The 16327-nt window shown below is 39.8% G+C and overlaps 1 protein-coding gene across 1 annotated transcript; it reads left to right on the forward strand.

Moving 5' to 3' along the window:
* Positions 1-7329: 7329 nt before the first annotated feature.
* Positions 7330-14191, forward strand: LOC139131645 (large ribosomal subunit protein eL31-like). Its single transcript, XM_070697796.1, has 5 exons — positions 7330-7361; positions 9078-9175; positions 10417-10542; positions 12612-12724; positions 13987-14191. The coding sequence occupies exons 2-5, from the start codon at positions 9078-9080 to the stop codon at positions 14019-14021; spliced, it is 372 nt and encodes a 123-aa protein (XP_070553897.1). The 5' UTR covers positions 7330-7361; the 3' UTR covers positions 14022-14191.
* Positions 14192-16327: the final 2136 nt, after the last annotated feature.

Consider the following 16327-nt stretch of genomic DNA (forward strand, 5'->3'; position numbering starts at 1 on the left):
ATTGAGAATACCGACTCAGCCGAATTCGAATCGATAGCCAATGATCAGTGACGTCACAACCGGCGTTCCCATAACGGCAAGGATCAGATATCAGTGAGGCAGTGAAAATTCTCCAGGATACAATCGTCCGCGTTTTCCGGATAGCAGGTGCATCAACGGCATGTGATTGCAGTTTTTACAGACCCCGACAATCATGCTTTGTTTCTTTTTTATATTTCGGGGAAATGAAGAGAGATCACACTAAGACATTTAGCACAAAGAGAACCACGACGCTCAATCAAACGATACTACTTTTAGATCTTTTCATTACTGTCACAGCTTTAATGTTTATGCTCAGGAAAAACGTCAATTATAATTTATTCCGGTACATGGTACTAAGAATCGATTGAATTTTAATAGTACATCGTTGAATACTTTATCTTTTTGAAAAGATTTCGTTCCAGTAAACCAGTGGACTTCATTTTACATTTCCTATGCGTAGACGTCGAACATTAGTGTTCCGATAATCTTTCGCACATGCTGCTTGGCGCAAACAGCCGGCCTTGATCTAGTAAACGTTTATAAAAAGAGTGTCGCCACGCATCTTTGTGGTCCATACCACGATGGATTTGTACTTGCCAACAGCTGAACATTTACAGTGTTACAATTCGTCGATGATTTTCTTTCTTCTACTCATTTCCAATGATCATTTTTCTTTCTTTCTGTTTCTGAAGATGCTCAATAAACTACCGCCATTTACGTCAGCCCATTAAGGCCCAGTAAAGCTGAACGATTTTTTTGAACATCTCTTTTGTTGGAATCACGTTCTAGTAGACTGTCACGGTTATCGCAACGGAGTCGATCTTCTATCAAGTGAGGCAAATCAATGCATTCGTCACACATTGAAGCTGTACCTGATTTCAACTTCACTGTTAAAAGGAGATTTCGGCTGTTTTCACACCTGGAGACGCAAATAGGAAACTGCATGATAGATAATTAGAGTAGTGTATTTTCAGACAAGTTTGAGTAGTACTACTAGCTCTTTCTGTGTTCTAATGAACGGAACAGAAAAAGCAGTCAATATGTTCACAGTTCATGACAGACAGGAAATTTGGAAATATGCTGTCTGTTCCGTTTGAACTGTGGTAAAATGATTGCGTTTCACTTGTGAGGCGGGATCTTATGTTTTTTGATTTGTAAATGGAACCAGCGCATTTTGGAGAAGCGACCGAAACAAAACAACAACAACAACAACAACAACAACAACAACAACATTTAAACAAACTAGATAAATCACAAAAATTTAAAGATTTTGCGGCATTTTATAAATTTAGCTGAAAAGCAACACCATCGCAAAGCTCTGGGAGTGAGTTCTTCTACCGCTGGACGTGTTGATGCCATTTGTATTTCTGCCGTGGCCTCGGATTTATACAGCTAAGCATTTCGAGAAGACAAAATAATGCCGTACCACATAATAGCATGCTGACGGCTTAGATTCAAATAAACGATTGTCTCTATGCAAGGAAGTGGTTCGACGGGGTAATAACGTTATATAGGCCTAATACTGACAAACTTGTTATTTCGTTTGTTCATGGCACTTTGTATGAGCACAAGTATAGGCCTAGATGTTTGGGCCTAGGTATGTCATATAACTTAACTTTATTATCATCCTCTGCTCGTGCATTCATAAGTGCAAACATTAAAGGGATATAGTCGTCGAAACTGCGCTCAAAGGTCGTATGGGACCCATACAACCGATGTAAAAACTGTATCCAAGGTACGATGGTGATTGATGAAAGTTAAAACATGTCTGTCATAATCTACATCGTATAATTTAAATGTTGCAGCTATGATGATGAGGTGCATCTAGATATCGTGCACGAAATACATTGTTTGTAAACAAGAAACTCGCACAGGCGCTGTTCCGACAACTGTTTCCCTTCAAGTCACAAACTTGCCTGTGAAGTTACATCACAATAATTTCCGCTCAACACTACGATTATTATTTATGGCTTAATTTTAATTTAATCGAATTTGATCTTCAGTTGATTAATACACGCCGTAAAGCAAAGCCATTGATTGTCACTCGCATGATACATAGGGAAATAATACTCTTGATATCGCCAAATCAAAGTGTTCTATTACATATATTCGAGGCGGTACAGCCACCAGGGCAGTTCTCTCGAAGAGCGGAATCCGTGCCCTCGGCCTCTGACGTCACTGCTCGGTCATAGACAACAATATCCGAGTTCACAGTCAGCCAGCGAGTCCATATTTTGGACAAAACAAAATTGATTTCCACCACGATGAGACATAATCCCAACAGATCCATGGGTATGTATACCGTGTACGATACGTAACCGACCATCGAGGATCTTTCGTACTCCGCCGCAGGATCGTCGCTGAGCAGCGACCACGCCATCCACGAGAGCGTGCAAATGATAAAGGAAAGCGCCAGAACTGTGACTCCAATGTGGAGGCGCTCGTCCAAGGTGAGGCGGATACTTTTCCACTGAAATGAACAAAATATTTGCCGAAGGAAATAATTAGTGGTCATGAAGAATTGCGCCTCAAAGTTGTGCATATATTTAATAGTGACATACAGCTCTTATATTATCTTGTTATTCATTTAGTGATTTCAACATTTTATAAACAGATAATTTCTACAGGCAGAAACGATATGTCATATTTGGCGGGAAATCATGTCACGTAAAAATCACCATTTCTCTAAGAGGTACTGCAAAGTTCGATTTTCAATTACGCTGGTTAAATTCCTACAACTCTAAAGAAAAGCTTTTATACAAAGACAATGAAGACCTTCACATTCAGCCATGCATTCGAGCTGGATCATATCCCTGACGTTCCACTAGATTCATATTCATTCAAAATTTGAGCGTGTATGGTTTTCTTCTGTGTCTATAACATAGATCATGTATTCCAGTCGTCAGAACAGCGCTCCTCTGAATTTGTAAACTTCGTTTCTACTCTAAAACAATGGAAATCAAAATTTGTGCCGACTGAATGTTACGCCAATTTGCAAAAAAAAACGAACAAAAGCCGGGAGCAGCTTTTTTTTATCTGACTTGAATATCAAAAATGAAGTTTTGAAAGTGTGACGCAAAAGTCAGACAAAAATAAAAGCAAGCTGTAGCCGCGGTGACCTTTATATTGAACTTTTCTAGCCTTGAAGTATAACACCTATTCATTCACGTTTTCGCTCCTACCCCGAGAATATTTCTGTGAATTCTGGTCTTCACTTTGTAGCTTTCAAGACAAATTTCGCAAGTGTAGCAACCCTGACAGGCTATCCACTTCGTCAGACACTCTCTGTGACAGTATTTTAGAGATCCCGAGCACAAACACGGACTGTACAGCTCTCCGAGTTCTCTTCCAGCCTGACAAATTCTGCACAAACTTCTGTTAGAGTCGTCGCTGCTGACGGAGCTGACGTCATTGGTGACGTAAAGAGGGAGGTCCGACAGGCACAACACTTCTCGCGGAGTTGTGACGTCGTTGGTGCTCGAATTTCTTTTGCTGATCCCGGTAAGGTCTGAATTAAGCACGGGATCATCTTTTCGATGGTTTTCCAGGGCAGTTGCATCGTCGAAATCAACCCTGTCGGTTGTATGTTCGCCCACCGCCTCGCCGCTGGGAGATACCAACATGTTCGAAAGTGCCGTTACCGGTAAACCAAGTTCCGCAAGAGTTGATTCTATTACTTCACCGCTGCTGGCGCCATCGGCTTCATTTCCCGAACTCGACAGAGCCATCGTGACGGAAAATTCTACAAATCGTGAACGATAACTGCCCGGAGCATACGCAACGTGGTTGGAGTCATGTAGTGTAAAGCCGATAACGGCGATGGTGTCCGATGACTTGCTCAGAAGTAGTCATTCTAAAACCAGGCTTTTGAACTTCCATTTGCCACCGTTTTTCGAAAGGGTTACTTTACGTCATATACTTGATGAAAATCAAGCCTAGACATTATTCGACTAACTGCTGTCTGAATGCACCGTGCACATTATCGGAACGCTCTCAATAAATGTTCTACATGTTCTTTGCTTCTTTTTCGAACTTTCGGGCCAGAACATAACGCAGTGAAGTTGCAGGAGCGTTGTCATGGTGCACGTAAAGTCTGCGCGCAAGGTGATTAGATCTTGAACAGACGCAACGCGCACAAATCTTTGAAGACGCGCATGTGCGCAGATCTTACGAGAACAATAATATTCTATTGAAAAGGCCACAGTATTTACCAGGGAAGTTAAAAAGTTGTGACGATAAGCTTACCAATATAAAATAAGAACTCACGCATAAATCGTAAATTATTAACAAAACTAAAAGATAAATAAAAAAGTAAATGAATAAGTAAGTAATGTGTAAGTAACTAAGTAAGTAAGTAAAGTAAGTAAAGTAAAGTAAGTAAGTAAGTAAGTAAGCAAGCAAGCAAGCAATTTCAGGGGTTTCATTAAGTTTTGAAGTAGGGGGCTAGAATGGAAATTTAGGCGGCTTGCAGCTGCCATGACCATAAAGCGGTTGTCGTCGGGGAGGGTCGGGGAGGGGGTGTCCCCCTCCCGGCCGAAGGCCGGAAACCCTGAAAAATGAGCTAAAATTTACTTTTTACAGCTTACAGTCACTTGAATTTCTAGTATTTTCAGGAGAATTGTCAGCAGTGTTCCAGGGCAATTTGTGTTCATATCATAAAAGCCATTTTCCTTTGAGATTAGGTCTAAATATGATAATTTAATTAAAAATGATAAAATGTGGTAATGTTTACGATAATTTGAACAAAGAAAACATGTCTTTAGAGCCTCTATGGTTTTAGGAGGTAAACTATAATGATTCACTATTATTAATGATATAAATTTGATATGTAGATGATTATACAGTGTTACATCTAGACAGGGGGATAGGGGATTCCCCCTCTGCTGAAATGTTGGCACCCCAAATTAATTTGTCAAGGACCACTCCCCCCCCCCCGTTCCATGAAATGGTGCCAGTCACACCTTAGAGGTACAAGTAGAACTGGTGAAATGCCCCCGAAATTTTCTGGAAAAGGGGGAAAATCCCCCTTGTTGATGCCATCCTGGATGAAACACTCATAATGTTATGCTTAAAATTAAGAACCCTGATGTTTGGTATGGAAATCTGTAGATGAAGAACTTTGATACCACTGGAGAGGTAAAAAGGATAATTTATATAACGAATAATGATAAAAATGACAATCATTACCATATTTCGCAAATAGAATCAAAGATCCTCAAGGTTGTTTGACTATATGGGTATGCAAAGTAAGAACCTTGATATAGGATATGAAAATTTGTACGTTCAGAAGCGCACATTTGGATTTAACCTGACGATCGCTTTTGAAGTGAATTTAGAGGTCTGATCGTATTGTAACCACTCTGGGCGACGTTCTTATTGGCGTCGATAGACCGAAGAGCAGTACATATCATACGTCCAGCTGGTTAAACTCCTTCACAATTACGCCTACCGCAGTGCAACGCACATCGGCTTACTAAAATTCCAACTGTAATCGGAGTTGTTCGTGAGAAAAAAATCAGACCATTGCCTTCGAAAACAGTTTAAATCCACGTAATTATCCTTCTCTTGTTATATTTCTTGGTCCACTTCAAAACCGAGGATCGTACAGCGAAGCTTGACCTTGCGATCGCTTCCGTCTTCATTTGTTCATCGACCATTTTGAGTTGAGCTAACGACGGCCGACAGGTGTAGTATGCACGTTTTCATTAGCGTATATAAAGGTCACCAAATATGAATCAGCAATTCAGGTAGCCAATAGAATAGTCAATTGCAATTCCAATTTTTATTGAGGCAGTATACGCAAGACCGTGCTGCATCGTACACAAGGCGATCGTAGTAGTCGCTCGTCTTCTAAATTTTGTTTCACATAAAAGCCGTTGAAAAGTTTGATTACACAGCTTGTGAAACTTGTCTGTATCATTTCAGAAGGTAAAAAATATTTCAGCGATGAAAGAGTTCAATTTTCCAAAAAAGTAGCCGGCGAAATCGTGAGAGTAACCGGTCGCCGGCTGCCGACTCTTAATGAAACCCCTGTAAGCAAACACGCACATTAAGTAATAAAATGAATCAACATGCAGAAATAAGAGGCGTATCAGTCCCATTTGAACCCCTCATCAATTTTACTAATTAATTTTGCTAATCTTCTCATGCAGATAGTGTGACTAATGTTGTAAATTTACATTAATTATCGTGGGATACTTAAGCAACAAACCACACCCAGCGACGGTATATCACGAGATTTTGACCAGTTCACGACATGAACGAGCCGATAGCGAGTGCATACAAGAAGTGAACTGGTTAAAAGCGCGTGGTATACCGTCACTGGATGTGGCTTATTATATTGCTATTATATCGTAAAAGTATATTGGAAATCTGGCGTTGAACGTCAAAATTAATTTTTGCTCTTGCCGAAAGCTCGCATGTGTGCCAACAGTGCTATGTCGTGATATAACACGGTTATTTTCACGTCTTGACCATAGACCCTCGAGAAAAACGTTTTTCTCGAGGGTCTATGTCTCGACCAATCAGATCGCTGTCTTTGCGCCATCAATAAACTTGTATGATATCATGACAGTCGTGCTTATCTATTACAATATTGTCACTGCTTTTTCCCAAGCTTTCTTTCCATTCCGGGAGTGTATGGATTTTTGCACCCGCCATTAAAACTTGCATTTTTCCTCTGGTTATGGTCTGCGACGGTCCAGACCTAAACTAAACCGCTACCTAATGCAGCAAGAAGCTAAGTACGCATGAAGCACATAATGCAGGTAACTCTAACCCTTTTTCGTCCCAGAGAATGTCGCGTACCAGCGCGGGGTCCAGGCATATCCCTACCACCTTGGGTCAGCATTCCACTGGGAATAATTTTTACTTACAACAGTAATTTGATTGTTTTGCCCAATACGGGCGGGCCTATTCCAAATTTGTCACTTTGGATCAATTTTAGGACGACTCTATTTTATAGTCATTTTCTCTTCGTTTCTTGGACCTGGCAAGTTATTTTTTTACCTTCAATGATACTGAGTGTTGGAGCCAGCAGTTGATGTCATATTTGATAAAAGCCGGGGTGTGTCGATATTTCCAGCTTTTTCGAAAAACTACTCGATTGAACTACCCTTCTCAACTTCGATTTCAGCAATAAATGCTCCTTGCCGAGGGACTATTGAGCTGCTGCCTGACATTGTAGCCAAATAAGACCAGCAAAGACCGATGTGTTTGTCACGTTTATTGTGCTGTCTTTGGTTTCAGTTAATTACCCTCCGACCGCGAGCGCGCCCTCATTTACAGCACAATTTTCCCACAATGCATTTGTACGTCCTTTCGCCATTACTGAGATCAAGGTAGGGACTAGCGAAACAACAGTTACTTGAAATCCACGGTCATCACCCCTCTAAAATAAAAAAGTAAAAAACCAGTGGTCCTAAAAGTGAAAAGAGATATTGACGTACCCGTGTTATCATGTGATTTATGTAATAAGCGTCAAAACTCGACGCAATTAACCGTTTTCATCCTAGTTGTTGCCAGCCCTATACATAGAGGAGATCATGTGTTATGAAGATGAAGACGTCCATGTGTTGTTGTGTAGGCTAGCTACAATAATTTTAGTCCATGGGCCGTACGAAGGCTTCTTTCCTGTAGGGCAGCACGAGAGATGCCATCACACTCCTCAGGGCTACAATTTATTGCAGGTAGTCTGTGTGATGTGGTGTGTGGATTTTCTTACCACAAGATGTGTTTGGCATCTCTACATCCTACGTACTACAGTCAGTAGTCGCTGCAGTGACCAAATAACGTTGACAAAGTTTTGACTGGAACTTCGGACGTGCAGTGTATGCAGCCAAACTCAATCACTTGGTGAAAATACTGTATTTTTCACCCATTGTATGACCATGTATCTACAAGGAGTACCTCCATGATATGTCTTGCACACCGATTGTTTGCCGTTTTCCGTATGAAGTAAACTCTACACTCTCATTGAACGCTGCAAGTATCATGTGCAATTTCAAAGGATATACATTATCTGGTCACATAAACAGCCTTCGCATGTTACTAGTGTTTCAGCCCCGTTCTGTTCATACTGTGGCCCTAAGAATCCACAAGCTACATATGTAGATATAATTATTAGTAATAAAACTGAGGGTTGTGATAGGTACACATGTGTAGGACCTGATATGAATGATGTGGTAATCACATATTCAGCCTGATATTCCCTGCAATTGTTGCAAGACTTAAAAAATTCCCTGTGAACAAGAACAGAAATCACCAATGACATTTGTTCAGTCTTTATAAATCCTTCCTGGCAATACTGTTCTGCTGTGTAATAGTAATGATAACTGTAGAAGTGATTTGTTGCTCGGTATTATTTGGAAGATTTCTTTGGCCCTAACAACTATGGGTCCTTTTATGTAAAAGTGGGAAACGAAAACATGATGCAGATCTGCATTGCATAGGTTTCATATGATTGGCGATGATATGATTCACCTTTCCAAAGAAAAAAACAGTCTGTGTTTTGCTCAAAAGTTATAATCAATAATCAATTGCTTGATTTATCTATGGACCCAAGGGTGCATTAAATGTCAAAGTAAACCAGTGTTTCATCCAGGATGGCATCAACAAGGGTGGGGGATTTTCCCCCTTTGCCAGAAAATTAAGTTCATGTGTTATACTTGTATCTCTAAGGTGTGACTGTCATCATTTCATGGGGGCTGGTCCCCCCTTGACAAATTACTGGGGGGTGCCACGTCAACAGAGGGGGAATTCCCACATTCCCCTGTCTAGATGAAACACTGAGTAAACACATTGAAATGAACTTTGAGTGAAGAAAGAGAAAATTAGGTCTCAGTGTCTGATAAGTCACATTGAGCAGTTTCTCAAACTTTGTCCTGGTTTATGATTCTTATATTTTAGGAACACTCTATACCAATTACCTGCTTGACACAAAGGGATGACTTCTCTACATTCTGCTCTTTGAAATATTTGTTGTAGGTTGTGTTTCAGGCCATGGAAGTAGAATGTCTCAGAGACCCAATTGCTAAATTTGCATCTGTCTCTTGCAGATGGTCAAGAAGGGAGAGAAGAAGAAGGGTCGTTCGACCATGAACGATGTCGTTACTCGTGAATATACGATACACTTGCACAAACGAATTCACGGCATGTGAGTAAGACTACAGACACTCATATTCTCTGTTGAATTGTGACAATGATTTACAGACAGTTTCAGAGTTCCTGTCCGCCCTTGTCCACTTTCATTTCAACTGATTTATAATTTTCACAAGCTGGTCATATATACATTTGTTTGACCAAGTTAGAATTTTAAGATATCAGTAGTGCTGTACTAGGAAAACACAATTTTGTTGATGGAATAGTCTCAGTTTAGAGATAATACGATTTTAATGTGTCATTTCCATAACTGTACATGACCTTACAATCTTATATTGTTATTACCATGGGACAACAATGTAGTTTATTGGTAATTACACCACTTCTATAAAATCAGCATTTTTTGCCAAAATTATGAATGTGAACAGTACATGCCATCCACCAGAAGGAGCTGGATGTCAGCTGTCATTTATGGTGAATAGTGCTTTTGTTATAGCTTAGGAACCTGATTTCATAAATGAACCAAGGGAATCTAAGTAGCGAGAGTTTGGGACCCTGAGTCAAATCTACTAGGTGCCATACCTTAACATAAAGACGAGTCACAGAAATGTCCCATTAATGTATGCAAAACAAGACAGGTCAATTAAGTTCATTTGTAGACTCAGTAGATTTTGCTAACTTTTCTAGAAGTGTACACCCAACTAGTTAACTACATGCCACCAAGAGCAGTGATGCATGCTCATCGAAAACTTCAGAGGGAGCTGTTCCACCCTATCATCCTCTTTTCAGCGTGCAAAGTTCCAACTTTGCCACAGAAAACAATAGGCGTATACCAAAATTGGGTTGTGAAATGGTGAAATGTTAAAGTATTATTATCTTGCCAACAGTGGTAGTCATCCTTTTCTTTCCTTGTCTGCCTTGAATTTAAATTTATAAAAACGATCTCTTTTGGTTCATATGTTTATTTCAACAGTCACAAATCATACAAAAAACTATTTTCTGTGATCACAAGATATTATGTGACTTTGGTAGTAAGTGTACTAGCATTTAGCTGTAAATATGCAGAAAGTCAACTTTTGTGCTAAGGTGTGCTTTCTTGCCAAATGATTGAATTAGGAACCTCGAGATGCAGTACTCAATTCTGTTGACGTTATACTAGGCCCTGTCTTGCAAGACTGTGTCCTTGAAAGATTGTGGCCATGTGTAAGGTCTCGTAAACTCTTGCAGTGCATCATATCTGAGATGATGTATTTATTTTTTTCAACATCTTTTTTATGTTTCTCCCGATCCTAATAGTGGTTTCAAAAGACGAGCTCCCAGAGCAGTGAAGGAAATCCGCAAATTTGCCGAGAAGATGATGGGTACCCCCGATGTCAGAATTGATACCAGACTCAACAAACACATATGGTCACAGGGAGTCAAGTAAGTTACTTGTTATTTTGTTTCAAATTATTTTTACAAAATATCCAGTTTGCGATCAGTTACGTGTAGAGAGGAGTTTGCATTTATTACTAAAAGGATGTGACAACGTCGAGTGATGGAGTACTGTTCTGACGGAAATTAGAGATATTATCCAATGAACTGTGAGTTACATAGAGCAGCGTTCTCACCAGGCCGCGATTCCGCGACATTCTCGCGTATTTTTCTGTTTTGTCGCGGATTTCTTGGGCGTGCGCACCAATAGTGGCGCGCCTTCTGAAATTATAAACTTTCGTGATGCCAGCCGTACGGCGCGGCCGGCCGTATCATACAGCCAATACTTCTCACCATGGACGTAAATGATTGACGCGAGTAATTACACTTCCTGGTTGAAACCGAGGCAATCTGGAGGCAATACCCGTCAGAGGGCGTACTTAAGCCACAGTCACTTGTGATTCGATACATGATGGCCGATGTGTGGATGCATATCATTACGTATACCACACAGCGGCCGTCGTGTATTGAACCACACGAGACTGTGGTAGTCTGACGCACTGGACGTGGTGTTCGCCTTGCATGCATACCGGAATTCGCGGAAGCTGGAGGCGTCATGGGCACGATAAATATTTTCATAGGCTACGACAACGATAATCCGAACTACGAAAACACAAGAATGTAAAGCTTGTATATCCCTAAGGAATTACATGAACATTTTTCGAAAACAACGAACTCGAAGCTGGTAGCATTATACTGTGAGTTCCGCATGGCAACCAGGGTCTTGACGGGAACGACGTTATAGTGTTCGTGCCGTTGAGATTCAGTGAATTTTTGTTCTCGAAAAATAACGCAACTTTGTCTGAGATAATTTTTAGGTCTTTGCTATGTTTGAATCATGTATAAACTTCGCGGGAGATACGTGTTGTGTGATGTTATCAGGCATTTGCTCTGTTCCTCGCCCACGTGACCTAGTACCTACGACTGGAAATGATCGACAACTGGCCCACTGCCGATTGATGATATTATTCCAAAAGTAGTTCCGAGGTTTAAATGTGGAATAGTTGGAGGAAAGTTCTCTTATTATGCAAAAATTATCAATTCTTGGCTTGCGCATGTGATAAGTATATTATTCCAGGCGAACTTATACGTGAGAACATGGGCGTCTTTTTCCATGCTTCAATCAATTGACAAAATTTGTAGCCTTGGCTGGCGACCAAAATTTCACGTCAAAAGTTGATGATTGTTTACAAACATCATAGGGATATGTTTCCTGATCTAAATAAATGCTGACTTGGCCTATTCTTCTGCTGGTTGTGAAAGGGGGTTTAGTGTGCGAAAAAAAAAGTAACTCATGACAGGAATCAACTGGGAGCTGAACGACTGGACACTCCAGCAACTACTGTTATTGTAGAGGGCCCCGAAATGGACTTTCACACTGGAAAGAACGAAAGTCCCATAGACTTTTCATTAAAGGCACTGATATTCAATATCAGTTGATATTTTCACTGAATGTTTACAAAAAAGTTGTTAAGTTGAATGAGTTGTTGAGTCCTTTATTTTTTCCATGCATAGAATAAGGTTCGTAATTGCAGTTTGACTTTTTTAACATATTTATATATTGTCTCACAAAAATCATCAGTTGTCCCGCTTTTTTTTGGTCAGCGGGACAAAATGTCCCACAAAATTTTTTTTCTGGGAACACTGAGAGAGTCTTCACTTCAATTCACATTGTTTTCGGTACAATTCATCTTTGTGCTGATTTTACAGGATTTGATTTGAAGAGGATAAGACGCCATCATTTACAAATCTATGTGGTGTAGTTTCTGTGAGTAGTCTCGGTGTTCATGCCGAGGCTGCCGCTCTGGTATATACTACTTGGTTTTTTGGACATGTTACTTGGATCCCCACGATGTGTGAATGCAGTCTCCAATTAGGGGATGAGAGAAATGGTACAGGACTTTCCACACCATGGCCATTCACAATGTGCCAATTCCTTAGCAAAACACTGAGTCTACCAGATACAGTAGAGGGAATTGATAACTAATCTGATCCACCAATACAATTTGCTTTGATAGGAGTGTACCATACAGAGTGCGTGTCAGGTTAGCAAGAAAGAGAAACGAAGATGAGGATTCTGCAAACAAGTTTTACACACTGGTTACCTATGTACCTGTCGCCTCATTCAAAGGTAGTGTATGCGTCCATAAATCTGTCTTAGACTAGTCTCAATTGTTGGCAACCGCTTTCTTCAACATCATTGTTCTTCACAAACTGGTCCTAACCCCAACACATGACATGCTACTGTAAAAAGGATGTGAATAATTACAGTTTGACTGATCCTTACGGCTCCATTAGCTGTAACTTTTTAGGAATTTTCCAGTACGTTTTGTTTGTCTGTAGCATCTAGTTTGTTTTTCTGTTGTCACAACACTGGAAATGTGGTGTTCAACCTGCTGAACATACAGCTATAGTCAGTACATGTGTAACATCAGTATTATTGTAAATAACAGAATTTTAGTCATAACTGGAATTCCAGGGTCTGTATGCTCATAGAAATTCGTTGAAATTTCTTTAATTTTAAAGCCGCCTGAAAGTCCTGGAAAAAATCCTTGAAAATTAAATTGAGTCTTGGAAAATCAGATGAAATTGATAAATCCACCCATAATTTTCCAAAATGACAAGAATCAGACATGATATGGTAAAAATGACATTTAAAATGATATATGAAAATGATATCTGTTGAAATGGATATTCGGCAAATAATATTTAGGACCTGAAAAGATCCTGGGAAATCTTTGAAAAAGTACTTGGTATTCGTTGAATTTTATGTGACTTTGAGTGTATGGACCCTGGAATTCATTTGTCAACAATAACATCACCCTACATTGTATACAATGTGTTGTGTTTGCTAGGCCAATAGCGTGAATTTTCAGGTAGTTTGTGTCTTGAGAATGAAAGACTTAAACTTTTGTATTATGTACATTAAAAAATATGAAAGTACATTGAAAAAACGTAGAGATATTTTACATTTCAAAGAATTTGCAAAACTTATATTCTGTCATGGCTCGGATTAGCAAATCCATCCAGTGGTCCTGTTAATCTATATCAACTGAAGTCCAGTCGTCTTGCAGGCTAGTTTTCTGGGCCTGCGTAGGTTCTTTGCCAAGATAGTAGAATAGCCACTTGGCTGATAAATTGTTTGATTAAGCCAGTGAGGCCCCCTCTTAAAGAAAAGCTTTTTTTTCAATGTCAATTGGACCTCAATATTCTTCAGGTGTCACAGATTCTTTGTCATACAAATGCACTGGTATTCTATTCGAAGTGGCAAAGTCACCAGTCCCAGTGACAAATTTGATGATGTCAGACCTCTTGATTCTGCTCATTCCTACCTCTGGTAGTAATATTGGTTATCAATTGACTCTAACCATGTCATGTACAATTCCATTGCAGGATTACACACACAGAATGTTGATAGTGAAGATTAAACCAATGCTGAACTTTGGAGACAACGAAAGTTGGAAAAAAAAGAACAATGCAGACGATGACATTGTTAAAAGATTCTTTACTCTCACCCTAAAGTGACATTTTGTTTCTTTACTGTGTGTACATTCATTAAAAATGTAACATGCAATTAAAATGACATTGTCTGTACCAATGATTGGTTTAGTGTCTTCCTTGTGAGTGTTGTCCTGTTTCGTTTGATTGCCCACTGCACTGTGTGTGTGTGTGTTTCATGGTTCTGTGCCGGGATAAAAAGGACGCACGCAGTTCTACAGACTTAGTACACCCGAGACATTATGTGATGGCTGTACAAACCAACCCACTTGTACAGATGCGTATGGAAATACACATATTTCTGTGTGTGCTTGTGCACTTGGTTTTGTTTGTACGGCAGTCTGTATGAATTCTCGGTTAACATACTGGTATGATTTCCAGCCACTCTTTCCTACAAGGTCTGGTTTAGCAAAATTCAGTGAGAAAGAAAAGGTTGTGTTGATTCATGTAATGTAGTAGTAGGGGTGAAGCCTGACTGTAGGGTTTGATAAATACTGTTAGCACAGAGCTCGGTTTTCCATTCAAATTTGGGTCCCGACTCTGAGCCACATTTGACCTCATGGGATTTGTTACTATTTAGCCACTGTGCATACTTGTGAAAGAATGACTGTGTAGTGCGCTGTTACACGCTGAACGTCTGTACATGTGTAAGCTGCATTGTTATTGTTGACGAGTGAACTCTAATCAGGACAGAAATTCAAACTTGATAACAATCCCTTTCACACACACACACTTCTGACAAGAATTTGCAAATGATATATGAAACAAAAAATGATGAAAAACTAAATCAAAAGTTACAGTCAAGGTACCATATGAAAACACCAAGACAAGGAATATATCTATCGCAATTCTGAAACGCAGCAGTAATATGAGAGGTTCATCTTTCAGAACAGCACACTGAGTGTATAGACTGAAAGATTCGTTGCTCCCTGTGCTGCCCTCAATAGAGAGCGCCCTCGAGCGACGGCTCTTCCAGTCTCTGTGTATAGCGCAGTCCAATTTTTATGTGCAATGTTTCTTGAAACAAACATAGGAAAAGGCTCACATGACCAATGTGAAGCCATGCGTCAGCTGATGAGAAATGAATCTTACTGTTTGGCAACGATGTAGGTATATTTAGAAAAGGAAAATGTATCAAATACTTAAAGACAAGTGAAATGTGTAAAAATTATATTTTCACTGCAAGTTTAAAGGCATGTTTCGCTAAAGGACATGGACATAGTTGCAAGAGTACTTGTGCGATAATGGCTTTTCATAGTGTGGATATCTTGTAAATTTTGTTGGGTATAGTAAACAGTTCAACATTACCCCAGGGGCATGCTTCCATGTATACACATTATTGAAAGCATGCAGTTTAAAAAGAAGTTTCATGAAAATGTTTTTATCTCCATAATGAAAGGTACTGTACAGTGTGCAAAATATTACAACAAAGTGGAAAATAATCAATCACTTCCTGTCGTCTGCCATATGACAAAACAAATAGAGGTGTAATTAGTAAAAACTTGCCATCCTTTGTTGACCAACTTTCGCACTCGATCTCCAGATTTTGACCGTGACCTGCAGCGATGGCTTAGTGATTTGTGGGTACTCGAAAACAGCATCAACTCTTAATGAGAATCAGCATCACTTTCAGCTGCTGTACGAAACGCCACTGAATTTCTTACGGAAAATGATTGACCTATATTCCTGACGGCTGAATGGCAGAATGAGAGTTGACTCACTAAAATTCGTCACGAACTTTAATAGCAGTTATGTAGAATGGCATGACATGCAATCGATCGAAAAAACCGAACCTACGTAAATAAGTCGAATGTAAAGGCTTGTCGATTCATCGATCGGACTGTTGCATGATGAAGCGACGCATTTTAAGGCTTTTTTTCAATTGCGTTAGTAATGGCGGTTTTCGTGGCGTCAAAAAGGAAACGCCTTTTCGTAGTTTTGACATAAAGGACAATTGTATCTAACAATGTACTTTTGGACTACTTCCGGTTCCTAAAATGACCAACTCAATCCCACTGGAAAAAATTAATCGAAAACAACTACTTTGAATCCTGTGCAAGTAAAAAAATTCGCGAGTGACGTTCGTTGAGGGAACTTACGCCGCCAGCGTCCAAAAATGATCTTGTACGTATTTCGTTTTTTTATCCGGTACGTCATGCAGGTGTTTTCACAGTCACATCACGCATGGAATCCATTCAGAGAGTCATGTCCAATCAATAATATTACACCGCCCTAC

The sequence above is a fragment of the Ptychodera flava genome, chromosome 4 (genome assembly GCF_041260155.1).
Source record: "Ptychodera flava strain L36383 chromosome 4, AS_Pfla_20210202, whole genome shotgun sequence".
Taxonomy (NCBI): Eukaryota; Metazoa; Hemichordata; class Enteropneusta; family Ptychoderidae; genus Ptychodera; species Ptychodera flava.

What these genes read in the sequence shown, in the direction of transcription:
- LOC139131645 (XM_070697796.1), top strand. Translation starts at nt 9,078, where the DNA reads ATGGTCAAGAAGGGAGAGAAGAAGAAGGGTCGTTCGACCATGAACGAT. An exon ending in CACAAACGAATTCACGGCAT is followed by an intron (nt 9,176 to 10,416) that starts GTGAGTAAGACT and finishes CGATCCTAATAG; the next exon opens with TGGTTTCAAAAGACGAGCTC. An exon ending in ACCTGTCGCCTCATTCAAAG is followed by an intron (nt 12,725 to 13,986) that starts GTAGTGTATGCG and finishes ATTCCATTGCAG; the next exon opens with GATTACACACACAGAATGTT.